This window comes from Hippocampus comes, unplaced genomic scaffold, assembly GCF_001891065.2.
Source record: "Hippocampus comes isolate QL1 unplaced genomic scaffold, H_comes_QL1_v1.1 scaffold301, whole genome shotgun sequence".
NCBI classification, from domain to species: Eukaryota; Metazoa; Chordata; class Actinopteri; order Syngnathiformes; family Syngnathidae; genus Hippocampus; species Hippocampus comes.
Genome location: NW_017805928.1, coordinates 41,198 through 65,357, shown reverse-complemented (window position 1 = coordinate 65,357; position 24,160 = coordinate 41,198). Strand labels below are relative to the sequence as shown.

The 24,160-nt window shown below is 60.5% G+C and overlaps 5 protein-coding genes across 8 annotated transcripts; 4 read left to right on the top strand and 1 right to left on the bottom strand.

Annotated features, from left to right (window-relative positions):
* Positions 1-6: 6 nt before the first annotated feature.
* On the top strand, positions 7-7,584 carry LOC109527629 (CSC1-like protein 2). 2 transcript variants are annotated; one of them, XM_019889639.1, is made up of 22 exons: positions 7-221; positions 299-378; positions 793-886; positions 1,341-1,378; positions 1,451-1,593; positions 2,128-2,179; positions 2,410-2,518; positions 2,581-2,651; positions 2,731-2,811; positions 2,877-3,000; positions 3,260-3,393; positions 3,471-3,608; positions 3,687-3,840; positions 3,911-4,017; positions 4,152-4,238; positions 4,316-4,381; positions 4,465-4,627; positions 5,087-5,192; positions 5,265-5,432; positions 5,771-5,886; positions 5,946-6,029; positions 6,163-7,584. In XM_019889639.1, exons 1-22 carry the CDS (start codon positions 27-29, stop codon positions 6,334-6,336), a joined length of 2,484 nt encoding a protein of 827 aa, XP_019745198.1. In that variant the 5' UTR covers positions 7-26; the 3' UTR covers positions 6,337-7,584. The 2 variants fall into 2 exon arrangements, with proteins under 2 accessions (XP_019745198.1, XP_019745197.1); XM_019889638.1 differs by having other exon boundaries at positions 6,160-7,584.
* Positions 7,585-9,509: 1,925 nt separating this feature from the next.
* pet117 (PET117 cytochrome c oxidase chaperone) lies at positions 9,510-10,772 on the top strand. Its single transcript, XM_019889658.1, has 2 exons — positions 9,510-9,689; positions 10,637-10,772. Exons 1-2 carry the CDS (start codon positions 9,594-9,596, stop codon positions 10,751-10,753), a joined length of 213 nt encoding a protein of 70 aa, XP_019745217.1. The 5' UTR covers positions 9,510-9,593; the 3' UTR covers positions 10,754-10,772.
* kat14 (lysine acetyltransferase 14) lies at positions 10,739-14,105 on the top strand. Its single transcript, XM_019889640.1, is given in 11 exon segments — positions 10,739-11,007; positions 11,354-11,475; positions 11,547-11,668; positions 11,742-11,914; positions 11,977-12,414; positions 12,494-12,571; positions 12,574-12,905; positions 12,984-13,117; positions 13,189-13,364; positions 13,424-13,614; positions 13,880-14,105. Coding segments are annotated over 11 exon segments (2,184 nt in total). The 5' UTR covers positions 10,739-10,763; the 3' UTR covers positions 14,054-14,105.
* Positions 14,106-14,135: 30 nt separating this feature from the next.
* dzank1 (double zinc ribbon and ankyrin repeat domains 1) lies at positions 14,136-18,745 on the bottom strand. Of its 3 annotated transcripts, XM_019889645.1 has the most exons (16): positions 18,471-18,745; positions 18,203-18,324; positions 17,933-18,083; positions 17,431-17,497; positions 17,300-17,357; positions 17,090-17,225; positions 16,801-16,870; positions 16,625-16,726; positions 16,227-16,532; positions 15,775-16,075; positions 15,614-15,709; positions 15,391-15,422; positions 15,226-15,309; positions 15,023-15,141; positions 14,494-14,568; positions 14,136-14,298 (listed from the first exon to the last, which is right to left on the bottom strand). In XM_019889645.1, exons 2-16 carry the CDS (start codon positions 18,309-18,311, stop codon positions 14,139-14,141), a joined length of 1,866 nt encoding a protein of 621 aa, XP_019745204.1. In that variant the 5' UTR covers positions 18,312-18,324; positions 18,471-18,745; the 3' UTR covers positions 14,136-14,138. The 3 variants fall into 3 exon arrangements, 1 of the variants encoding a protein (XP_019745204.1); XR_002170559.1 differs by lacking the exons at positions 14,136-14,298; positions 14,494-14,568; positions 15,023-15,141 and having other exon boundaries at positions 15,252-15,303; positions 15,391-15,709; XR_002170558.1 differs by lacking the exons at positions 14,136-14,298; positions 14,494-14,568; positions 15,023-15,141 and having other exon boundaries at positions 15,252-15,303; positions 15,391-16,075.
* Positions 18,746-18,862: 117 nt separating this feature from the next.
* Positions 18,863-21,907, top strand: polr3f (polymerase (RNA) III (DNA directed) polypeptide F). The gene is made up of 9 exons (XM_019889649.1): positions 18,863-19,484; positions 19,799-19,916; positions 19,995-20,062; positions 20,141-20,208; positions 20,289-20,401; positions 20,537-20,680; positions 20,750-20,857; positions 20,927-21,118; positions 21,341-21,907. Exons 1-9 carry the CDS (start codon positions 19,423-19,425, stop codon positions 21,416-21,418), a joined length of 951 nt encoding a protein of 316 aa, XP_019745208.1. The 5' UTR covers positions 18,863-19,422; the 3' UTR covers positions 21,419-21,907.
* The last annotated feature ends 2,253 nt before the right edge of the window (positions 21,908-24,160 follow it).

Sequence of the window (24,160 nt, the reverse complement as noted above, 5' to 3'; positions counted from 1 at the left end):
AAGGCGAGCGGGATGCGGCGCTGAGCATGCTGCCGCTGCTGATCATCGCCATGGCGACCCCGGGCGGCGGCCGGGCCTGCGGCGCCGCCCGGGGCAACTGCTCCGGCGACGGCGGCTCCAAGGAGTACTGCTACTCGGCGCGCATCCGCAGCACCGTGCTGCAAGGTCTGCCCTTCGGCGGCGTGCCCACCGTGCTGGCGCTCGACTTCATGTGCTTCCTGGTCAGACCGCCGCCGCCGCCGCGCAAAAGCGCTTGGTCGGGCGCGGTCTAACGGGCGCGCCGCGTCTTCCCCCGCAGGTCTTGCTCTTCGTCTTTTCCATCTTACGAAAGGTGGCGTGGGACTACGGACGCCTGGCGCTGGTCACCGACGCCGACAGGTGAGCGGCTTCGGCCTTCCCGACCGAGGGGGGAGGGGGGAGTCGACGACAGTCAAGCACGCAGACAACGAATGGCTGGCCGCTCGTCTTGAGTGGCTAATAGCATGCTAATAGCCGCTACGATGCTAACCGTTCTTCGTGCTTGTCCCCGACATGAAAACAATTCAGCCGAAGACGAGACAGGGATAACTATGAGCCGGTCAAAAGGTAATGCGTGCGTGCGTGCGTGCGTGCGTGCGTGTATCAGCGTCCCTGTGGCGTGTTAGCCAGCTAGCGAGTTAGCCGGAGGCCCCGAGGGCCGTGAGCAGGAAGTGATGCGGTGTTAGCTCCCGGTCTGTGTCGTCGTGCGAGCACTAGCTGGTGCGGGGCCGGAAGCTAAGCGCTAACCGACCCTCCCTTCGGCTGTCTCCTCAGCGTGGCGTCGGCGGCGATGCACTCGGACACTCCCGACCGCTACGAGCGCCTCACGTCCGTCTCCAGCTCCGTGGACCTGGAACAGCGCGACAACGTGAGCGCGCCTGCTTCTCTCCTTCCTTTCCTCCCGCCTTCTCTCCTTCGCTCGGTTAGCGTGCCGCGCCGCATGAGGAAAGGAGACGCACGTCTCGAGTCGTCGCCGTCACGGGGACGGATCGGCGTGTTTTCGCTTTAATCCGCCGGGCGTAGGCGACGCCGATGCTAATGCTAATCCACTTAAACAATGAGCAGGTCAGAGGTCGGCCCAAGGGGGCCTCGGAGACTCCGCCCACTCGGACAACGCCTCGTCTTTTTAGCTGCTGCCTGACATTGTTCCCCTTGCTTATTTGCGTCTTTTTTTTTTTTTTTTTTTGAATGCGAGGGGGGCGGGGTGTTCCTTTTGACCCGGGAAGCGCGTTTCGGCTTCAGGGGATGCGAGACGGTCTCGGTTGTTGACTTTGCTGTGTCTTTTTTTTTTTTTTTTTTTGCTGTCCCTTTGGGGCCGGCAGGGCTTCTGCTCGTGGCTGACGGCCATCTTCCGAATCAAGTGAGTTGTCGATGGGCAAAGGCTCGGCTCGGTCTTCCCCGCTCGCGCGACTGACATGTGCGGCGGCGGCAGGGACGAGGAGATCCGGGAGAAGTGCGGCGAGGACGCGGTGCACTACCTGTCCTTCCAGCGTCACATCATCGGCCTCCTGGTGGTGGTGGGCGTGCTCTCCGTCGGCATCGTGCTGCCCGTCAACTTCTCGGGCGACCTGCTGGGTGGGTGAGACGAATCGCGACCGATCACTGGCCGAGAAACCCCCCCCCCCGCCCCCGATCTCCAGCCAGCCCTCCCCGAGACCCTCGGAAGTCAAAGCCGAGCGTCAAATACGCTTCAACCTGAATAATCACTTTCACATGTTTTGGAACTGACAAGCAGGATGTGGACTGGTGTGTGTGTGTGTGTGTGTGTGCGCGCGATGGTCTAGTCCGAATTATCAGCAAAGATTTGCCGCTCGACCAAGGAGCAGGCGGCCCGCCGTCCAAAGAAGGTAAAGTCACTTGGAGCGAGCTCTCACTGGTGACGTGTGGCTAGCAGACTCGTGGATTGGTAGAGCCGCCGCTCGCGTAGATGTGTGGGTGGTAGCTCCAGTCCAACCCAAAGCCTCGTCTTTTCTGCTCCCGTCGTGGTCCGTCCGCGTCTCGAAGCGACGCGAGCCGTTGGGCGCGATCGCCGTTCCGAATTCGTCGGGTGGAAGAAACGGCGCCGAGATGTTCCGTCTCGCTGATTTGGAATCTTGGCTGCTTTTTCAGAAAACAACGCCTACAGCTTCGGCCGCACGACGATCGCCAACCTGAAGTCCGGGTGAGTTTGCCCTTTTCCCCCTCACCTAACGGGGCCGCGATAACGCCAGCGTTCGATGTCCGCGCCGCCGATCCGAGCTAGCTTGTCGAGGGACTCGGAACGACGGAGGTCCCATCGCCGGAGAACAAGATTGTCGCAAAGGAAAAGAACAAAGCCAAAAACCTCCCTCGCGGGGACCTCGGGGAGTGTGCGCCGCGCGTGACGCTCAAACTGTTTGCCGGCGCCCGCAGGACCAACTTGTTGTGGCTGCACACGACGTTCGCCTTCATGTACCTGTTGCTCACCGTCTACAGCATGAGACGACACACGTCCAAGATGCATTACAAGGAGGACGACCTGGTAAGAAAACGGCGCGGCGAGCGAGCGAGCGCCGCGCCAATCCCTCCGTCTGTGCCTCGCAGGTGAAGCGCACTTTATTCATCAACGGCATCTCCAAGTACGCCGAAGAGAGTCAGATCAAGCAACACTTTGAGTACGTGCCATCGATCGCCTTTTTGCGCCGAAGCCTTTGCCTTTGCACGTGTTAGCATGCCCCCCCGCCCCCTACTCAGGCAGGCGTACGAGAACTGCGCGGTTCTGGAAGCTCGGATCTGCTACAACGTGGCCAAGCTGATGTCTCTGAACGCCGAGAGGTGAGCGAGCGACCGGCCGCCTTCGGGGGCGTCGGCGAGTGTCTGACCCCGCCCCCGCGCCGCAGGAAGAAGACGGAACGCAGTAAGAAGTTCTTCACCGACCTGATGGCCAAGGAGCACGTCCCCACCATGATCAACCCCAAGCCCTGCGGACATCTCTGCTGCTGCGCCATCGCCGGCTGCGAGGAGGTCCGCCGCCTTGCTCGGCTCGCTCGCTCGCTCGCTCCCCCTGACGACACCTCGACCGGACCGAGATGACCGCCACCGACTTGACGCCCCGGCGAGGCCTACAGTAAACCGCGCTTAACCCGACCCGCTTTCAAGTCCCCGAGACTTCTCCGGACGATACCTGACGCCGACTCGCCGACAGCGAGCCGAGACCTCGCGCATCGGATCGTAGGGCGCACGGTCGATCGCGGTTTGTGTGTGCGTGCGTTTTTGCCGGCAGGAGGAGGCGGTCAGCTTCTACACCAAGAGGGAGGCAAAACTGAAGGCGGAGTACCGCAGGGAGAAGGAAAAGGTCCACACCAAACCTCTGGGCATGGCCTTTGTCACCTTCCAGAACGAGGCCACGACCGCCATGTAAGGAAAGCCGCGCGCGGCCAGCCGGCGCACGCGGCGCGTCCCAGGCCTGACCCGTGCTCCCGTCGGCCCTCTAGAATCCTGAAGGACTTCAACGCGTGTCAGGTGCAAGGTTGCCGCTGCCGGCAGGAGCCGCGCTCCTCGCAATTCGGCGACGCGCTCCACGTGCACGACTGGAACGTCTCGTACGCGCCCGACCCCCAGAACGTGCGCTGGTGGGTCCCGGTCCCGGTCCCGATCGGGGTGCCCGCGCCGCTTCCCGCAGGGTGACGTGTCGGCGTGCGCTCCGACAGGGAGCACCTGTCGCTGGGCGGCGTCTCCTGGTGGATCCGCTGCCTGATCATCAACTGCATCCTGTTCCTGCTGCTCTTCTTCCTCACCACGCCCGCCATCATCATCTCCACCATGGACAAGTTCAACGTCACCAAGCCGGTGGAGTACCTCAACGTGAGAGGAACCGCGCGCTCGGCCTCGGCCTCGGCGCCGGCCAAGCTTTTGAGCCCTCGTGCCTCCGCAGAACCCCATCGTGACCCAGTTCTTCCCCACGCTCCTCCTGTGGGCCTTCTCCGCCCTGCTGCCGACCATCGTCTACTACTCGGCCTTCTTCGAGGCGCACTGGACCAGGTCTCGAGCGACGCCGCCCATCGTCCCGAGAGTACTTTTCATGTCAAAAGCGCCGGCCGGCTGGTCCTCGGTCGCCGTTTTGCGCTCCAAAGTCTACTTTGAGTTGCCAGACTAATCCTCGAAGGTGTGCGCAGGTCCGGAGAGAACCGCACGACGATGCACAAGTGCTACACCTTCCTGATCTTTATGGTTCTTCTGCTGCCCTCCCTCGGCCTGAGCAGGTAACGTTGCTCTTTGGCGGCTCCGTTTGTCGTCCGACGCTTTTGACCGCCGCCGCGCCCTCCCTCTGCCATTTCAGCTTGGATGTTTTCTTCCGTTGGCTCTTTGACAAAAAATTCTTGGCCGACGGCACCGTCCGCTTCGAGTGAGTGTCCGCCTCGCCTCCCCCGCCTCGCTTTCGCCCGGAGACACGGCACAAGACCGCCCGGGTGCGTGTGCTTCCCTCAGGTGCGTGTTCCTGCCCGACAACGGCGCCTTCTTCGTCAACTACGTCATCGCTTCGGCCTTCATCGGGAACGCCATGGACTTGCTTCGGATCCCGGGCCTCCTCATGTACATGATTCGACTCTGCTTGGCGCCGTCCGCCGCCGACAGACGCAACGTCAAGAGGGTGAGCGCACGGCGGGATCGGCCCGGGTCCGGAAGGCCGGATCCTCGCTAGATCTCGAGGACCCGGCCCGGATCCGGATTGATCAAATCGGGTCCGGAGGGGGTCGGGGGGGTGGGGGGGGGGCGCATCTCGACTGAGACCCAACCGGATCCGGATGACCGGGCCCAGAAGGCTATAATCCAGGCCGGCCAGGTCTGATCCGGGTCCAAAACACCAGGTCCTGTCACCGGGTCGAAAAGACCAGATGCGCAAGGGGCCGGATCCTGACCAGGTTTATCGAACGGCTTCTATCAGGCCTAGATCCAGAAGAGCGGGTCTGGAAAAACCAGGTCCAGAAGTCCGTATTCTGACCGAGTTCTTCCGCGAGCCGCAGCAGAAGGCCGGATCCCGGCCCCTGCCGGATGTCGCGCCGCGTTTGTTTGCCGGCCGATCGACTGACGCGATTTCCTGCGCTGTCAGCATCAAGCGTACGAGTTCCAGTTCGGGGCGGCGTACGCGTGGATCATGAACGTCTTCACCGTGGTCATGGCCTACAGCATCACCTGCCCCATCATCGTGCCCTTCGGTGAGTGAGCGCGGGGCGGGGCGGGGCGGCGCAGGCTCCGGGCTCCGGGCTGACTGTCCGCCCCGCCCCCAGGTCTGATGTACATGCTGCTGAAGCACCTGGTGGACCGCTACAACATGTACTACGCGTACCTGCCGTCCAAGCTGGACAAGAAGATCCATTCTGGCGCCGTGACTCAGGTGGTGGCGGCGCCCATCCTTTGCCTCTTCTGGCTGCTCTTCTTCTCCACCATGCGGACAGGCAAGCTCCTCCCGCCCTCCGTCCCTCGGAGACTCCCCCGAAAATGAGCGTCTGTCTCTCAGTTGCGCCGGGGGGGGGGTTCCGTCGGCTGCAAGCGCAACATTCCATCGCGTGGCCGTCCCTTTGCGGTCGCCCTGGAATGCCCTTCCTCCGCTCTGTCGGAGAAGTGCAGTTGGATCTTGAACTGCACTTCTCCAAGATCGGTCGAGGGAGAAGTAGAAATGCGCGAGTCAAGTCAAACATTAGCCCGCTAAGGTTCGGACCGTGCCGATTGGGCTCCTTGCTGATTTCCTTTGGCGGGGGCGGGGGCCGTGAAGCTAACGGTGCCAAGCGCGCAGGTTTCGAGACGCCCACCTCGGTCTTCACGTTGGTGGTCCTGGTGGTGACCATCGTGGTGTGCCTGTCCCACGTCTGTTTCGGCCACTTCAAGTACCTCAGCGCTCACAACTACAAGGTACGCCCGCCCGCCCCGTCCGCGCGCGCCGGCGCTAACGGCGCCTTGTCGCACGGCAGATCGACACCAAGGACTCGGACGCGGAAGTGGTGGAGAACGGACGCCCGGCCCGCAGCTCCGCCTCCCCGCCGTCCAAATCGCAGGTGAGCGGTCGCCGGCGACAAACGTAACCCGGCGATTCGCGTTCTGAAATGGGAACGTGTCCGAGCGGCGGACGTACGAGGTGAGCGACGTGGCTAAGCAACCCGCCCGACGCTTTGTGTCCCCTCGCAGCAGATGTACATCGCCCAGGTGCTCCAGGACCCCAACTCGGACGAGCCGGGCGGCGGGGGCGAGGAGGACCGGGCGTCGTCTCAGGACGACGACATGCTCAACGGCGGCAACAACATCAATGAGGCGGATTTCCACTCGGGGGAGGACAGTCTGATCGCAAACGAGGTCCGCCAGTAACTGGGGGAGGAGCTCCACGGAGGGGGCGGAGACCGTCCACCGTCCTCGCCACCACGCGATGCTAGGGAGCGAGCTAACTGGCTAACTAGCTCGCTCCCTAGCTAGCCGGCTAGCGCCACCGCGAGGCTCCTCCCCTTCCGAGCCTGAAGACTTGACCCCGAACGTTGTCGTGGGCGCCCAAGAGCCATCGTCCAACGGGAAGCACGTCTCTTCGCCATCCGCCGTCGCTCTCATCCGTGGCTTTTTTCCAAGCGGTCCCTCGAGCGCTCGTCCGGACGACGGCGACCGGACTCTCCGACGCCGTCCGACTTCCCCGGTGATCTTTTCACGCATCGCCGTTGGCCGCGCCGGGACTCCGGGTCGTGACTCGCAACAACTGCGACCCGCGTCTCGAGCGCGACCGGATAACGGTAAGCTCTGAAAATGTGTGTGGGTCGCACATGGATCGAAACGCATCACGATCGGACGCTTTCGCCGACTTTGAAACAAATTGGCAGAGTTCCTGACGGCAAACGGACAGCGCTGAGAAAGACTGACCGGTCGTGACTCACGATTCGCTTGTTTTGAGTCATCTGCCCTGAAAGGAATAGGTGGGCGGGGGGCATAATTATGTCGACTCGGCGGGACGGGTCGCAACCAGAGCGACGAAAATGTGTCTGGGTCGCACATTGAACTTCTGAGTTTGAATGCGTCACGACCGAACTCTTCCAATGTCTTTGTTGTTGTTGTTGTTTCCATGTATAATAGCGGGCGCTGCAAGCTAACGTGAGCGCGCAGCGTGCCACGAAGTGATGAGATTTTGTTTTTTTGGAACACCTCTTCATCTGCCAGCTTCTGTTTTGCGCGCATCGGAGGCCTCGCCCGTTAGCCTCGCCTCAGCGCCGAGAATAGGTTCGCGCATGGCACGCCCGGCGTTGTTTCGCTCCCTTCGTCGTACGTTGACGCGACACCTTTCATCAGCTCGCTACTTAAGGCGCAAAAAGTGTTTTCGAAGAATGGCCCGGCCAAGCGACTTGCTAGCGCTAGCCTAAAGCCGGCTCGTCCGCAAAGCTTCCGGAGACATCTTGAAGTCTGGAGCCGAATATAACTCAGAATTTCGGGGGGGGGTTTAAATCAGGCATTTGGGGCTATGCTAAGCTAGGCTAATTCCGCTTTCTTTTGGACGGCTGTTCACTGGCGCCGATATTCATTTATTTTTACTTATGTTTGTCTTTCGTTTTGGAGCAAAGACGGAACTGTCTTGAATTGGAAAAAAAAAAAAAGACTTTTTTTTTTCTTTTTTTTTTTTTTTAAGCTAGCTAGCTAGCTCATCATCTTATTTTAGCCAAACTCACAAAAATGTTTCTTTTGTGTCAAAAAGAACCCTACGGGCACGGGCACCCCCGCCCCCCTTCTGCCAGCTCTGGTTGCCATGGCAACGGGAACCCCAAAAATGACGCGGCTATTTGAAGAGGATTGACAGCGATGTCTCAGGTGTGTTTTTTTTCCTACGATAATGTTTACATTGCGTTTTTTTTTTTTTTTTTTTCGTGCGCGTGTACACAGAGCCGAGCTATGAACGCTGTGGTGAGCGCGCCGCAAGATCCGGGCCGGTTTGCGGGAGTTCTGGTCTTTGCGGCTCCACGCCGGAGACGTCGGCTGCCGCGTGCTGCGTAGTCCTTACTTTCACCTCCTGACATCCCAAAGCGTTTTCCTCATCGGTCTCACAAAGGTGGCCACCTTTCAATTTGGGCGGAGGGAAACGGGGACGAATCCGATGGAGCGTCTTAAGCGAGCGTCACCGCGGTGTCGGCAAACGTTTCTCCAAAAGTGCGAACCGATCGAGCAGAGGTGCAAGAATTCATCGGTGACTCTACGACTCATCAATGATCAATGATCAAATTCATCGACAACTATCTTGACCAATCAGCCGTTTCGAGACCTCGCCGAACTTCAAATCGTGCAAATCCGCCAAATATTCCCTGATGAGTCATCCTCCGCGAAAACGAAACTTAGCGCAATATCTTTTGCGTAAAATCAAAAGAAGACGTTTGCAAACTTGGGCTTTTACATCGGAGACAAACAAAGCCGGCGGACCTTTTGGCAGGTTTTCCGACAGAAGGACCAAACCATTTGGAAATCATGTCCCACTTTGGAATAAAGGGATGGAAATGTCAACGTTCTGTTCTGTTGTTGTTGTTTTGTTTTTTTGAAATTGACGGATGACTCATTGGTGGAAATAATTGTCAGTTGCGGCGCCATGACAGAGGGACCATTTCGATGGAGCTCTGGAATGAAACGGTTTCTTCTTCAGGGAAGGGGTCGTCCACTTGTTGACTTTGTTTGTCCGCACGCACGCTTCGTAGAAAGGCCGCTGGCCTCGTGTCAACGGAAGAGAGATCCGATCGGCAACTCCCCACGTATCCATCCATGCGCGCCGGATGTGTTTTATTGTGAAGGAACAGGAACTTGAAAATGTGTGAAAGCATTGCTTGCCTTCTTCTGGCAAGGATTTCAAGCTGAAAAGGGAGGGGCTGCTGTCAAATAATGGGCCCTCAAATGTGTGTACATAAAAAAAGGTGGCGTCTTGACAACATTCGATTGGCGTTATTGATGTGAGCCTTTCTTTGTTTTCACGTGTATGCTTCTTATTTATGTCAACTGGTCAATAAAACGCCTCATCAATAGTCAGAGTGGACCTCCGGTGCTTGCCGGCAGTCGCTTTGTCCACCCGCGTCATCCGACCCGTCACTTTCTCACCACCAATTTCTCAAGCGGATCGAGCCCAATTCTGAGCTCTCGCGTCGAAAACCGGGCTCACAACGTCTCCGGCTAAAGAGCGTGTTCGGGAGGGCTCCGGGTCACTCTGTTCCCAAGTTTGAACGGGAGGTGGCGCTCACGCTCCACCAATCGAAATGAACGCCATAAAGCAAGAGTCTCAACCGCTTTCTTATTTCTTTGGAATGCAAAACAGAATTCAAGTCCACTGCTTTCTGGTTCGAAAATTAAGAAAAGAGGCTTTGAATGACTTCATTTGGATTTGTGAATTTTGCTAGAATAATCATTGAATTTACAATAAAGACTCGTGTAGTTTTTTTTTTTTAACCATAGTTAATGAAGAAACCGCAAGAAGAAGAAGAAGAAGAAGGGGGGGGAGGAGGAGGAGGAGGAGGAGAAGAAGAAGAAGAAGAAGAAGAAGAAGAAGAAGAAGTAGCAGCCGTTGCCGCCACCGCCGGATTGCGGCAGCGATTAGCATCACGTCGGCTATTGCTAACGTGATGTCGACGACCTCTAAAGCGGTGCTGGGACTTTCTGTGCTGGTGACCGCGGGCACCGTGGTCGCCGTCCATCTCAAGCAGGCCCGGGACACACAGGTGAGCCCAAAGCCAGCCCCCCCCGCCGTGCCGGGGCGACCCAAAGCCGCCGTTTGCAAGGCCGGCTGCCCGCCTAAACTAGCTAACAACGAGCTGAGGCGAGCCGGACATTTCCCCTCCGAATGTCTGGATTGTTCTTTCTTTCGAGTCCGCTTTGTACTTCTTGTTTGAAGAAGTCAACAAACGTCGACCGGCGGGGGACGAGACAGAACTGCGGTTCCGCACGGAACCGTCGTCACTTTTCATTGTTCGTTCATTTCGAGTGAATCAAAGTGAGTCGTCGGTGCTTTCGTTTGAACTGAAATTGTGAATTTTCGGAACCTCGGATCGTGTACCCGTCTGGGAAAAAAAAAAATAAATAAAAAATGGGATCGAACATCCAGAGAATCATTGATTTAGTCGTTTATGAGTTGTGACCACTTGTCGTTATGATTAGCGTGACAGTAACCCCTCGTCGATCGCGGTTCGTCGGGACCAAAACCACCCGCGATAAACGAAAATCCGCCAAGTAGCGTCCAGTTAACAGAAACGGTTCAAAAAAACATTTTTTTTGGAGTCCGCTAGAAGCTTCAAAACAACAGCGAGTCGCATAGAGCAACATCTCTAGTCCTGTAGGCCACGTACATTTAAAAAAAATATATATATATATTTTTTTATATGTTTGAAATAATCCGGGATGCACTGGACCCGTGATAACCGAACCGCAAAGTAGCGAGGGATCACTGTACATCTTTTTTTTTTTTTTTCCCCCCTCCTCTTGTTGATTTTGACCATTTGGTTTTGTCGCGCGTCAGCGGTAGCCTCCGACCGGCGCGGGCCGTATCCCGCCTCTCGCCCAAAGTCAGCCGGGCTAGTCGGCCGTTCCGCCAAACGAGCGCAGGTGCGAAAGCGAACTGGCGGAGAACCGCTTACGACCGGCGCGGCCTTGTGTGTGTGTGTGCGTGTAGCGTCTCCACGAAGGCGTCCTGAGAGATTTGGAGCGCGTCGAGCGCAAGAAGAGGAACGTGCGGCTCCTGGAGGAGAACGGGAAGTTAAGCGCTCGCCTGCGAGAGGAGCGGCGCTGACGTCGGGGTCATGGACGGGGGCGGCGTCGAGGACCGGGCGGCGTGCGCCTCGGCCTCGGAGGGCCTGGAGGAGGGCGAGGTGGAGGGCGAAACGCTTCTGATCGTGGAGTCGGAGGAGCGGGGCTCGCCGGACCTGTCGCACGACCACAGCGGCGACTCCCTGGCCAGCGACCCCGGCGAGGAGGCGGACGCCGTCTGGGCCTGCGACCACTTGGCCTTTTACTGCGAGCGATGCCACAAGTGGATCCCCGCCGGTACGCCTTTATGTGTGTGTGCACACGTGTGTGCGTGCGCGTGTATTTTTAGCTGCATGTTGTTGTGACTGGTCTGATCTTCACGACTTGTACCATCACTGATCAATATGCACACAAACGCACACGCAAAACTGTTACCAGGTGACTGCGGCGGCCCGAGGCCAGGGCGTGGGAAGCGGCACGTCGACCAGGCGCCGAGATAGCAATCAGCGAGGGGGGGGGGGGGGGGGGGGGCGACCCCCCGCTTCGCCCCCTTGGATGGGGCGCCAATACGGTCGTTGCGTTTCAAGGGTTAGCCCCCCCCTCACGCTAACGCGGCGCTAAAACGTGGCCCGCTCCCCCGTAGCTCGCCTCCACGGCAACCAGCCCAGCTACCTGAAGGGCGACAACTTCTTCAAGTTTGTGTGCCGCGACTGCTCCGAGGACGGCGAGGAGAGCTTCGAGAGGATGCGGCTCACCTGGCAGCAGGTCACCCCCCGACCCCACCCCTCGCCCGCGCGATCGGCGCCGCCCGCTGACACCCGCTTTGTGTGCGGCAGGTGGTCATGCTGGCCATGTACAATCTGTCTCTGGAGGGAACCGGACGCCAAGGCTACTTCCGCTGGAAGGAGGACATCTGCGCCTTCATCGGCCGCCACTGGAACTTCCTCCTGGGATCCAGGTGGTTTCTCGCCGCGCGATGGTTAGCTTCTGGCCGCGCGGCGCGCCTGACGTACTTTTGGCACCCCCGGCAGGAAAAAGACGTCCACCTGGTGGAGCACGGTGGCGGGGTGTCTGTCGGTGGGCAGTCCGACTTTCTTCCGCTCGGGGGCCCAGGAGTTCAGCGAGCCGGGATGGTGGAAGCTGGTCCACAACCGACCTCCGACCCTGCGCGCCCACGCCCACAAGGCCGCCGCCAAGGCCAAAGGTGAGCCGCCGTCGGCTGCGTTTTCAACGCCCCGTCCGACGACATTCCCGCGTGCGTGGCAGGCGCGGCTCGCAAAGCGGCGGCGGCGGCAGAGCCGGCCGTCGCCGCGGAAGGTTTGCGCAAGCGGGGCGGCAGGAACCCGGTGGAGACGGCCATGCAGCTGAAGGAGAAGCGCTCCCGCACGCAGGAGGCCAAAGACATCCGGCGGGCTCAGAAGGAGGCGGGCTTTTCCGAGCGCGGCGCCGCCCCTTCCGCGCCCGTCAAGGCGGGCGGCGGCGGGCGGCGGCATCCTCCGCCGGAAGCCCTCCTGGAGAAGGGCGAGGTGGTGGATTTCTCCTCCGTCAGTTCTTCGGACAGGACGCCGCTGACCAGCCCGTCGCCGTCGCCCTCGCCCGACTTCTCGGCGCCCGGGACGCCGGCCTCCCACTCGGCCACGCCCAGCCTGCTGTCGGAGGCCGACCTCATCCCGGACGCCATGCCGCCCCAGGCTCTCTTTCACGGTAAGCCGCCGACGCCCCGTCGTCACGCGAGCGGCCACGCCGCCGCCTCATTCTTGTGTTTTTCCGTCACGGCGTCCAGACGACGAGGAGATGGAGGCGGACGCCGCCATCGACCCCGGGATGGAGGACGCCCCTCCGCCCGCCGCCTCGGCGCGCAAGCAATCTCGGAGCGCAAGAGGTCGTCGGCCCGCCGCGACAAAAGCCGCGGGAGCCCTCCCGTTCCTCGCCACGCCCTCATGGGCCCCTACGACGAGCGGACGCTGCGGCGCCGTCTGGACGCGTGCCCGCTGGCGCTGGCCGTCACGCCGCAGGCCCGCCGCCTCCGCCGCAAGCTGCTGGTGCGGCAGGCCAAGCGGCAGCAAGGACTCCCCCTGCTGGACATCGACCGCGCCCTCAGTCTGGCGGGAGGAGTCTATGGCGCTCGGGAGGCGGCGGCGGGGGGCGGGCGGCCCGGCGCCGGCCGGGATCTGCGGGTCTTGGACCGCTTCCAGGTGAGGGCGGCCGCGCGGACGCTCCGTCGGGGCGCCCCGGGCTTCGCCAAAGCGCCGCCTCGTGCCTCTCCTCCGCAGGCCAAAGCTTCGACTCGCCGCGGGTCGCCCTCGCCTCGGCTCTCTTTCGGCTGTCGCCTGACGGGCGCCGACGGCGCTTCGGAGCAAAGCGTCAAGAGCCCGTACACGTCCCGCTTCCTCAAAACGTACATCAGGTAAGAACGCCGCCGCCGCCGCCGCGTCGGGACGTGGAATTCCGAATCGCTGGAAATTGCGGCTCCGCCAGGCGCGACTACGAGAGCCGTCCCCCGAAGATGCGCCTGCTGGCCGAGATCCGAGCGCACGCTCACCGCCGCGAGCCCGGCTGGACCCCGGAGGCCGACGCCCCCCTGGACTACTGCTACGTGCGGCCCAATCACATCCCCTCGGTCAACGCCATGTGTCGCCACGGCTTCTGGCCAGGTAAGGCGCCGACGCCGATGCGGGCCTACGCCTCCGTGACCTTCGCCCCCCCGCCCCAGGAGTGGACCTGTCGGAGTGCCTGCAGTACCCCGACTTCAGCGTGGTGGCGCTCTACAAGAAGGTGGTGGTGGGCTTCGGCTTCATGGTGCCCGACGTCAAGTACAACGAAGCGTACGTCTCGTTCCTGCTGGTGCACCCCGAGTGGCGGCGGGCGGGCATCGGAACCTTCATGATCTACCACCTCATCCAGGTGAGACCCCTCCGCTCTCAACTTGGGCCCAAGTTGACCATCTGGGGAAGTTGTCAAACGACGCGCCCGCGTGGGTGTCGTGTCGGGCGACGCCAAGCCTCTCGACGCCGAAGTGGCGGCGAAAAGAAACGCGAGGGAAATTGCATTTTGACCCACAACGGTTTATCAACATTTTTGAGTCACAAATTGAAAAGGATGTCAATTGAGGGACGACAACGTACCCCCGGGGCAGAAAAATTCTAACAATCCCCCCCCCCACCCCCAGACGTGCATGGGCAAGGATGTGACTCTGCACGTGTCCGCCAGCAATCCCGCCATGTTGCTTTACCAGAAGTTCGGCTTCCAGGCCGAGGAGTACATCCTGGACTTTTACGACAAGTACTACGCCTTGGACAGCGCCGAGTGTCGACACGCCTTCTTCCTGCGATTGCGACGCTGACGCCGCCCCCTTCGTCTTCCCGTCATTTGAGCCAATAAAAACTCCATCCGCGCCCCGGCGTTTTTCTTTTCCGCCCGCGTGTCGCTCACGCGACCCGAGATGAGTTTGAGCCCGGCGTGAGCTCCGCCCCTCCCAAAGAGGCGGAGCCACCAAGTAGCGACATCATGTCGCCGCATCCGCCGGCGATGGCCACGTCGTACGGCGTCAGACCGTCGCCGTTGCGCACTCCGGTGGCGGCGTTGCAGCTGAAAGAGAAAAACAAAAAAAAAAAACAAAATGGCCGACCGCTTTGCGCGAGCCCGCCTTGACGTTTTGGGAACGAGAGTCCTCGCTCGGCGTGCTCGTTTGACAAACGCTCGTCAATCAAACGTCGCCTTTCATTCTTGGAGTCGAAGCCGACGCCATTCGGCGAGAGAGCGTCTTTCGCTAAGCGCCGCTACCTGAGGAGAACTCGCGCGCAGCCGAGTCCTTCCGGTCCTCGCGCGGCGGCCTCGTGCAGCGCCGTGTTCTTCTTCCTGCCGGGACGGACGTGCAGATTAGCGCGTGACCTAACGCGGGCGACCTTCCGACCTCCGTAGGCGACCCGCGCTGGGTGCGGCCGGACCGCGACCAAATGGCAACGTTTCCTACGCCGGCCGGTTGCCGCCGCTCGGGAGACAAAAGCTCGGGCGGGCGAGGTTCTCCTGCTTTGCTCCGAGTCTGCGGAAAGGGAGTGCGCGCGGATGACGGCGAGGCTTCATTTTTCGCCTTTGCAAAGCGGCGAGGTCGTTTGAGGAAGCCGAGACAGGCCCAACCCCGGGGGCCGGAGGGCGGACCCTTGAGGGACCCCGCGCCATGTCGTGGCCGTTCGGATTCAAAGTTTTCAACGGGGCCTGAGCTTTTGCGCTTCCGTTTCGTCCCGATCGCGTTTCCAAACGGTTCCCCGTCCATTTCATCAAAAGCCGGACAAGCACGACGGCGGCGTCTTACGGGCCGGATCGCCGGTCGATGTCGGCGCCGCGCTGCAGTAAAAGCGGCAGGACGGCGTGATGCCCGTTGATGGCGGCGATGGCCGCGGCGGCGCCGCCCCGGCAGTTGGGGTCCGCTCCCTGGAGGACGAGGACGGAGAGCCGTTGGCAGACCGCGCGGGGGGGCGGGGGGGGGGCGCCGCCCCGTCGGCCCGGACTCCTCACCTGATCCAGGAGCCGCCGGACGACGCCCACGCGACCGCGGCCCGGTCCCAACTCCTGGAGCAGCTGGACGTCCTTTGACTGGCGCCGCCGCAAATTAGAACAAGCGGGATGTGAGCCAAACGCGAATGCGGAAGGTGCGCGGGTGTGCCTACGTCTTCGTCTCACCATCTCAACGCTGCTTGCTTTGCTTCCACTTGCTGCCATGAGAGAAAACAAATCAGCGCATTTGCTCCACGCTAACATCAGATCGCAAAGGAGGTCACCGGCCTGGGCGCGTCTCCGGCGCGGCTGCCGTCTCTTCGCCGGCAACCCGAGAGGCAAGAGGAGAGAAAAGTCCAGCGGCGCGCGGCCCGCCGACGCCGACGCCACTCCGAGCGGAAACCCTGGCTTTCTCTCCGACTTTGTGCCGGACGTCCTCGGCCGCCGCGAAGCCGAGGGTCAGACTGACCTCTCGGCCGTCTTCCTGAAGCGCGGCCCGAGTCATCTGAGGGAAGGAGGAGACGGGAAGTGACGGCGCGGCGCGCGGCGCGGACCGTCGCCGGCTCGTACCCGGCCGAGGCGAGGCTCTCCCAACAGAGTCCTGAAGGGGGCGTCGTTCTGGGCAAAACTCCTCAGGTGAGCGCACACGTGATCCAGTTGGTTCCTCCAGTAACCTGGCGGGACACGTCCGCTCAACCCGCGACATCGTCACCCTTCCAGCGCCGGTCGGCGCTTGTCTGAAACGCTTGCGAGCTCGCGGGGGCGCGGCTTGGGTCTGACCTCTTCCCGGGCTGACGGCGGTGCGCGGCGCCCGCGGTCCGTCGGTCCCCGATGGCCAGCGTGTTCCCGAGGTCTGCGCCCGGCGCCGCGCCTGCGGACGCGCGCAGACGCGTTGTCGAGGTGGGATGTCGAAACGGCGACGTCGGCGTTGCGGACGTCGCGGGAGGCCGCAGCCGACCGCGCTCTCCCGCACGACGCCGCGCCACGCCAGCCAAATGTTTTTTTTTTCGAGACGGGCTCACCTTGGAAAGCTTTGCGCCACACCAGTCGCAGTAGCGGGCGTCCCCCCGGTTGACACGTCGACACGCGGAGCAGGACGGGTTTGCCTCGTGCGAGTCCTCCTGCGCACAGGGGGCGCTCTCCACCTCCGACGCCGTCTGCGACCGCGACAAAAAAAACGCGCGCATGCCTTTCGGGCGGGCGTACGGATGTATGCGTGAGTGCCCTACGTGCGCGCGTCCTTCCGTGCGCAGGCGGCTGTCGCACGTCAAACAGTGCGACAGGTCAGCCGGGCTTCCTCGTCCACAACACGCGCACAAAATGTGAGCCTGACACACAACGACCACATCCACTCAGCTCAAATTGCGTGCGAGTTTGTTTTCCGAGGTCGACGTTTCTCGACGTACGCGCGCGCACGTACCCGGAGGCCGCGGCGGAGCTTCTGCTGTCCGGGGGCGTGGCCTCTGGAACACACGTGAGCGTCGACTGGAACTTGAGCGTGGCACCACACGCAACGCAGCGGCTAACGCTCGCACGCAAAAGCACGTCAGTGGGACGACGTCGTCGTCGTCGGCCGGCGTTCGGCTGCCGCGGTACCTGTCCTCCATCAGCGGGGGCCTTCGCGTGCGGTGCCAAAGTGCCGCAGGTCAGACAGAAAATTGGACACCTATTCACACACAAACACGCAGACGTGTTGTTCAAACTCGATGTGGACATCGTCCCCGTTGCGGCCGCGCAAACAGCCAAAAGTGGCGTGACGACGTCTTTGCGCCACTAATCTTGCCCCAATAAGAATTTCAGGAGAGCGGCGCCGCTTCCCGAACGGGCGGGCGACGAGCTGAGCGTGTCGGCGAAGAGTTCCGTTTAGCCCAGGAGCGGATCTTACCTTGGGAAGTGAGCGCACGTGTCCGGCGCGCCGCCGGGGGGTCCGGTGACCTCCCAACCGGAGCGCGCGGAAACGCCGGCGGGCGGAGCCACGCGAGGACCCGAAAGGGACCGGGCGCCGCCCGTCACCTTTGACCCTGAACGACAAACAATCGCAAAGAGCCTTCCGTCAACAAGGTTGGCTCCAGAAAAGCGGGTTGAAAATCTTCACCTTGAGGCCGGCGCGAGGTCGCAACGTCGCGGCGCAAGCCTTGGCCCGGAATCGCCTCCTGGAAAGGAAGAGCGCAGGGGCGGCTGAGTGATCCGCCGAGCGCGCGATCGGCGGAGCGATCGATTGATGACCTGTTGCAAAGGCTCCGCCTCCCGGACGACGAAGACTTTGGTGACGGTGGCGCTCTCGCGGCCGTCGCTGCCGACGGAAAACCGGGCGAGTGGTCAGCTCGGCCTCCGTGGATTGAAACCCCGGTGTCAAAGCCGAGGCCCGGGGTTCAGATCCGGCCCGCCGCGTCCTTTTAGCCGGCCCGCCGAGGCAATGCGCTTTCTTGCTAAAATACCAACGTGAGCAAATTCTCGATCGCTTTCAAAAGCAAACGAGCCTTTTGGTTCGCCGTCCCTCTCTCTTCAAATCAATGTCGCGTTTGAACAAAAACGGCCTCCGACGACCAAACTCGTGCGTCCGCGAAACGCGAGGCAATTTGGGCTCACGGTTCAAACGTCACCGGTTCCCGCCGTCCAGCCGCAAAACTGGGCCGATGAGGAGACGGGAAGCGCCTTCTCGGGCTTTGCTTTTTGTCTGTCGCGCGATTGTCCCGCGGAGGCGACGGCGAGTGTGACGCGACGCTACCTGGTGGCGGCCACGGCTCGCACGCACACTCGGCCGCCGGGCAGCAGGAAAGGCGAAAGGTAGCGGCGCCCGCCGCTTCCCGAGCCCGAAGGCGCCTCGCGCGCGGGCTCGGAGCCGTCCAGCGTGTAGAGAAGACGCGCCTGGCCCGTGTCTGCGTCAACACACATGCAAACGCACGTCCGGCCGCGTGTGAGCACGATGACGTCTCGACCGCGCGCCGCCAGCGAATGACGTGTGTGTTTTTTCTCCAGTCGCTCATCACGTACCCACCTGACTGAATGCAAACAAGCGTGTTGGTGTCAATGTGGTTCTTTGACGTGGCTTTGTTCCCTCGCACGATGGGAATGATGCGCGGCGCCGCCACCGCCCCCGCTGTCATGGTCGCGTCTGAGCTGTCAATCAGACCGATCATCAGCAATCAACGCGAGGAGGACGTCAAAGTCCAACGTTTTTACAACGGTACATGGAAACAAGCGCTGTCATCCCATCTATCGATGATGATCTTTGATTTCATTGATTTTTTTCATGGCGAACTTACTCCGAGTCAAGCTTGAGGCTACTTGAACACCGCCGAGCGCGCGAGCTCGTGAATGTTTTGCGTGCGTCACCGGGGCGACGGTTGTTTCCGACGCGCGCGCGCGCGTAACGACGACGGTCTCGCGACTGGACTGCGGCGGCCGAAGCCGGAGGGCAGCCATCTCACGTTGCCACTTTTACGGACGACTAGCGTTGGCTTTTGGATGAAAACGCAGCGAGTTCTCAGTGCGCGTCTTCTCCTGAGTCGGGAGTATCGGCGTCAGCATCGAGCATTCGGAGTACGTTATCTTCGTACGGTGATAAGTGACTTGCAGGGGTTAGGTTTCTATTTCGCAGCGACCGCGGCATGAGTGTGAAAGGTGCGTTGCGCGAATGGCAACGCAAGATGGCCGCCAGTCAGTCGCTTCACTTCTCGTTACGGTGAGTCGGCGGCGATGCGCGCCGGTGGCCGCGCGGGCGGAGGCGAGAGGAGCCGCCCCGCTTGATCGAAAACGTCGAGCAAAATATGGCATTGCGCGGAGCCCAAATAATCTCGCGACTCTGTTATTCGGTCCGAAAATGGGACAAACGGCATCGTTTCGGTCAGGCAACCTTTTCGACGTCCCCCTCGTCCTTTTAGGACCCCGTCCAGCGATCTGTCTTTGACGGCTCACAACATTTTGTGCGACAGCGGCGTTCATAACCATCCCCGTATGACAGTTTTCTGAACTGGCGAAAAGGGACCCCGTTTTTTTTTTTTTCCGTTGTCATTCAGCAACCGTTGCAAAAGGCGTGCTTGCAATCAGGCAACGTTTTGGACGTGCCCCACATTTGCGTCATCTTTTTAGGACCCCGCCCAGAGGGAAGGAGAAGCACGGCTGGCTAACCGGCTCCCGAGAAAAGGACGCTTAGGCAATTAGTCAAGTATTTAAAAAAAAAAAGTGCCTTATCGAGTGGCTAAGAGTGCGTTCAAAATGTCCGAAGTGAAAGTGAAGAAAGAAACGAACAACTGCGACCCCGCCGAAGTTGAAAACAGGTCAGAGACTTTGTCTCGAGCTTGATCGCGTTCGGTTGCCTTGACGTTTCGCAGTCTTCGCCTTTCACCGAGTCGTGCCGTTGACGCGTTTCGCGTCGGCCTGCCGTACGCGTGATCAACTTGCGTCGGGATGAAGCCGCGCGACGAATCCGAACGGGCCCCGCTCGCCGATGACGAGATGAAATCTTGAGGTTGTGTCACGTGACGGCCCAAAACGGCGTCGAGGGGGAAAAATGAGCGAGGCTGCGGTGAGCCCGATCGCGTCCCTTTCGTCGAAGAAGCGAAGCGAAGCGCTCCCCGGCTTGTGTTTTCAGGATCAAGGCGCTGTGCCAGCAGTTTCCCCACGGCATCACGGACCAGGTGATCCAGAACGACATGCCGCACCTGGACGCTCGGCAGAGGGCCGCCGCCATCAACAAGCTGCTCTCGCTGGTCCGTGGCCCCTCCCTCGCCCGCTCGCCGCTCGCTCGCGCCGGTCTGCGGCTGACCTCTGCTTGACCTGTGCGCCAGGGTCTTCTGGATCTGCTGCGGAATAGCGGCGGGCTCCTCTACAAGCTGAAGGACGCGCAGAGCGCCAGGTAAGGCGCGCCCGCGACGGCGAGCCGCGCGTCTCGAGCGCCTCGCGTGACCGACCGCCCGCCCGCCCGTGACCGCAGCAAGATGAAAGGTTCCGACAACCAGGAGAAGCTCGTCTACCAGATCATCGAAGACGCCGCCGACAAAGGTGGGGCCGCGCGCGGCGCCCGACGCGCGCGTCGGGCGCGCGACTCCCTGAGAGCGTGACGAGCGGCCGCCCGCCCGCAGGCATCTGGAGCCGCGACATCCGCTTCAAGAGCAACCTCCCGCTGACCGAGATCAACAAGATCCTCAAGAACCTCGAGAGCAAAAAACTCATCAAAGCCGTCAAGTCGGTGGCGGTGAGTGCGGCGCGCCCGCCGCCTCCGACGTTTCGCAGCCCGCCCGCCGTCAGATTGCCGACGTTCCGACCCGTCTCGCGTCAAATACAAATCAAATCACCGAGCGCGCGACCCGCCGTCCGTCTTTGTGCGCAGGCGTCCAAGAAGAAAGTGTACATGCTGTACAACGTGCAGCCCGACCGCTCGGTGACCGGCGGCGCCTGGTACAGCGACCAGGACTTTGAGTCGGAGTTCGTGGAGGTTTTGAACCAGCAGTGCTTCAAGTTCCTGCACGGCAAGGTAAAGGTCACCTCGCGCGTTAGCGGCGACGGCGGCGATTGGCCGCTAACGCGCGTCGGCGGCCCTCAGGCGGAGTCGGCGCAGGTCGGCGAGCAGAGTCCCGTGCTCCAGAGGAACAGTTCCTTCGCCACCTCGCACGAAGTCTGGAAGTACATGCGCGAGCTGGGCATCAGCAAGGTAGGTGGCCCTGCCCCGCCCCGCCACGCCACGCCCCACGCCCGACCTCCGACCTCCCTCCCCGCCCAGGTGGACCTGTCCATGGACGACACGGAGACCATCCTGGACACGCTGGTGTACGACGGGAAGGCGGAGATGAACGTGATGGCGGCCAAGGAGGGCACGCCGGGCTGCGCCGACGGCCGCATCAAGCTGTACCGCGCCGTCCGTGCCGTGGCGGCGCCCGCCGGCCTGGTCAAGACGCCGTGCGGACTGTGCCCGGTAACGCCAGACCGCTTTCCGTCTCGAGGAAGCTTCTCGGCTCTTTAGCGGGGGTGGGGACCTCCGCGTCGCCGTTTGCGCTCGCTGTTTCAAACGCTCGTCTCAATCTGCGCCCCGACGAGCGATCCGTCATCGGAATCTCGGGCGTTTGCCGCCCCCCCCCCACGACTCTTGAATGCGTTGACGTCCCTTTTTTTTTTTTTCCTGTTTTGCGGCCGGCAGGTGTTCGACGACTGTCGCGAAGGCGGCGAGATTTCGCCGTCCAACTGCGTCTACTTGGACCAGTGGCTGGATTTCTGACGCCGTCGTCCCGGCGAAGCGCACGCCGCGCTCGTCGATAAAGTGGACGCTCTCAAATCTTTGCTCGCGATGCTTTTCAGCCGCAGGATTCGCGCGCGTGCGCTTCGCTCAAGGCGGATTTCACAGAAGCGTCGTCGAGGATCAAAGCGAGCTGCGCGAATACGATGACGACGAAGGCGTGAATCTCTTTGCCCATTCAGGCCGAGGTTCCGCCTGAGGAAACGCCTTTTCCAAGCGAGAAGAAGAAGAAAAAAAAGGGGGGGGGTCACCAATTGTGCCCCCCCCCCCAAAAAAAATCAACAAATAATGACACCACCAACTCACTCGGGACCGGCCAATTCTAGAGCAAGTCTGAAAAGACGTTTCAAAACGTCTTTGGGAGTGGACGAGCTCATCCATTTTTTTTTCCTTCTTCTTTCTCCCGATCTCGCTGCTGTCGACTGTCAATTTCCCCAATGCGGGCCAATAAAGGATCTCTTCTCTTCTCTTCTCTTCTCTTAAATGTGTGCACAGATCCGTTGAGAAACAGTTCACCGGAATGGGGTCCCTCCCCGCTGCGCGCCGACAATGCGAACGTGCACGTCGGGGGTCGCCGCTCGAGAAGAGAACCGTCGCGAGACGTCAAAGGGGCGCTCGTCGACCCTTTCCGTCACAAAATGCAATCTTTGCGCCAGTTGGATATATTTCAGTATATCAAAAGATATCTTTGATAATATCGATCTAAAAATTGTGTGTGTTTGTTAAAGAATCTACATTTGACCTTGGGATCTACATGAAAAACACAAATGGGTCAACCACACATGCGTGCGCGTACGATTCATTCAGTGATTGCGCCAGTTGTTGAATTCACTCGCCATGATGCTTTTGGTTTTGACGCGTCGTTTCCTTATTTGCCAACGCTTGTCATGGGGGGCGGGGGGGGGGATCAAACTCGAAGCGCTCTTGTCCTCGCTGCCTCGGGAGCCCCCCCAAGGTCGAAGCGGACCGATCGCATTTTTCAACGGGACGGGCGACATTCGCCGGTTTTGGGAACGCGATCGCACAGCAAATAAAATCCGTAGCGGCATTTGACGACGTCGAAACGAGATCCGGATTGAGCGTCGAGCTCGAGCTCGTTCTCGGCCTCGCTTTTGGCTTGAAAAAAAAAAGGACTCCATCTCCCGGCGTGCACCGCGCCCCTTTTGCGGCATCCGCCCTCTCGAGGCGGAAAATAGGACAAAAGACGCGACAAGTCCGCGCTTCAACATAAAAGCGAGGCGCCCGGACAACCTCAACGAGTCAAAAGCGACGTCGCGTGGACTCCGATGTTCCTCAAGGGACTACACCGTCCGCCTCTTTTTGTTTTGTTTTTTTTTTCCTTTCCCGGCGACGGCAAAGGTATTGAATTTGCCACCGTTGGTTTTATTTTGACGGGCCTCGTCCGGATGCGGAGGTGCTCATCTTTCCCTTTTCCACAGGCCTGCCGTCTGGCGATTGGCGTCCAATCCGGGGATCGTCCTCGCTCTCCTCCTTCGATTCTTGCGGTTCTCGCCCGCGGTTCCGACTCGAGGTCCCGCCGCGGAACGACGGAGACGCCCTCGGTCGCCGACGCGGGTCGATCTTCGAGCGCGGCGGCGGAACGCGAAGATGCCGACGACGTTGGAGGCCGCGGGGCAGCAGGTGCGAGGATTATCATCCGCTCACAATCATGGCGTTCGCGAGCAAGAATAGTCCGGCCTCGGTCCCGACCCGCTCGCGCTTGGCGAAAATACGAAACAGGCGGAGAGAGAGAGAGAGAGAGATGAATTGGATTAAAAAAAAAAAAAAAACCGTAATTTCCATCCCACTATTCCGAGAAAGGTCGATCGATGCAAACTGGCAGGGCAGACGATGGAACAACATCAATTGACAGTCTTCAGCCTCTGGTGTAGTCGATCATTTATTTTTCTTCCCAAAAGCAGGTGCTTCCAAAAGTCTCATTTTGAAAGGGGGGGGGGTGTCAATCACTACTTTGAGAGAAAATGGCAGCAATCGGATGAATCGATTCATTGCTGCACATCCAGCTCAGCTCTCCAATATTGTAGAAAATTCCAAATGAATTTTGCGTTCCCGTCGATTGCAAAATCATTTTCCCGGAGGACCGCGGAAGTCGGAGAGCATCGACAATGCCCGGCAGCGATTCGTCCTTCATCCAAATAGCCGTTGACGCCTTTGATGGTCGATTCCTCAACCGAACCGTATCGTCCTATTAGCTTCATGCTAAAACATCATTTGAAAGGCACGCGCGAAGGGTCGCCTTGACTTGAATCGATTACGGCCGGCAAGGAACTGGTCTACTTTGTGGCCGGGGTGGGCGTGGTCTACAACGCCCGCGAGCACACCCAAAAGTTCTACCTGGGGCACAACGATGACATCATCAGGTCAGCCGCCGCGCTTTTCTTCCTTCGAACCTTTTTCAGAGACGCGCATACGTCGAGGAACGCCGCCGTGTCCGCTTCCGGTCAACGTGGGGCGGGGGGAGGCGGGCGGGGCCGACGAAAAAAAACCAAGGCCGCGGCAATCGATCGTTCCGTCGAAGCGGATGGCAATTCTTCCCGTTATTTCTCCGCTTCCATCTGAAACGTCTTTGGCGCGGCGGGACTCCCTGCCAAAACGACAAAGTCTTGACAGGAAGTCACGGCGGTGTGACGGCGGCGGCGACGAGACGAGACCCTCGCGAACGGTCGCGGGCCCGATGGCGGACAAGACGGCGCCGCGCTGCCG

Bases quoted from the DNA above. Each gene is read 5' to 3' on its own strand.
- LOC109527629 (XM_019889638.1), top strand. From the start codon at position 27: ATGCTGCCGCTGCTGATCATCGCCATGGCGACCCCGGGCGGCGGCCGG. The intron at 2,180-2,409 runs GTGAGTTTGCCC...CGGCGCCCGCAG, and splicing joins ATCGCCAACCTGAAGTCCGG to GACCAACTTGTTGTGGCTGC. The intron at 3,609-3,686 runs GTGGGTCCCGGT...GCGCTCCGACAG, and splicing joins GACCCCCAGAACGTGCGCTG to GGAGCACCTGTCGCTGGGCG.
- pet117 (XM_019889658.1), top strand. From the start codon at position 9,594: ATGTCGACGACCTCTAAAGCGGTGCTGGGACTTTCTGTGCTGGTGACC. The intron at 9,690-10,636 runs GTGAGCCCAAAG...GTGTGCGTGTAG, and splicing joins AGCAGGCCCGGGACACACAG to CGTCTCCACGAAGGCGTCCT.
- dzank1 (XM_019889645.1), bottom strand. From the start codon at position 18,311: ATGACAGCGGGGGCGGTGGCGGCGCCGCGCATCATTCCCATCGTGCGA. The intron at 16,533-16,624 runs GTACGTGCGCGC...GTTGTGTGTCAG, and splicing joins AGCTCCGCCGCGGCCTCCGG to GCTCACATTTTGTGCGCGTG. The intron at 15,142-15,225 runs GTGAGGAGTCCG...CTCGTCCTCCAG, and splicing joins TCCGGCGGCTCCTGGATCAG to GGAGCGGACCCCAACTGCCG.
- polr3f (XM_019889649.1), top strand. From the start codon at position 19,423: ATGTCCGAAGTGAAAGTGAAGAAAGAAACGAACAACTGCGACCCCGCC. The intron at 19,917-19,994 runs GTCCGTGGCCCC...CCTGTGCGCCAG, and splicing joins TCAACAAGCTGCTCTCGCTG to GGTCTTCTGGATCTGCTGCG. The intron at 20,681-20,749 runs GTAAAGGTCACC...GGCGGCCCTCAG, and splicing joins TCAAGTTCCTGCACGGCAAG to GCGGAGTCGGCGCAGGTCGG.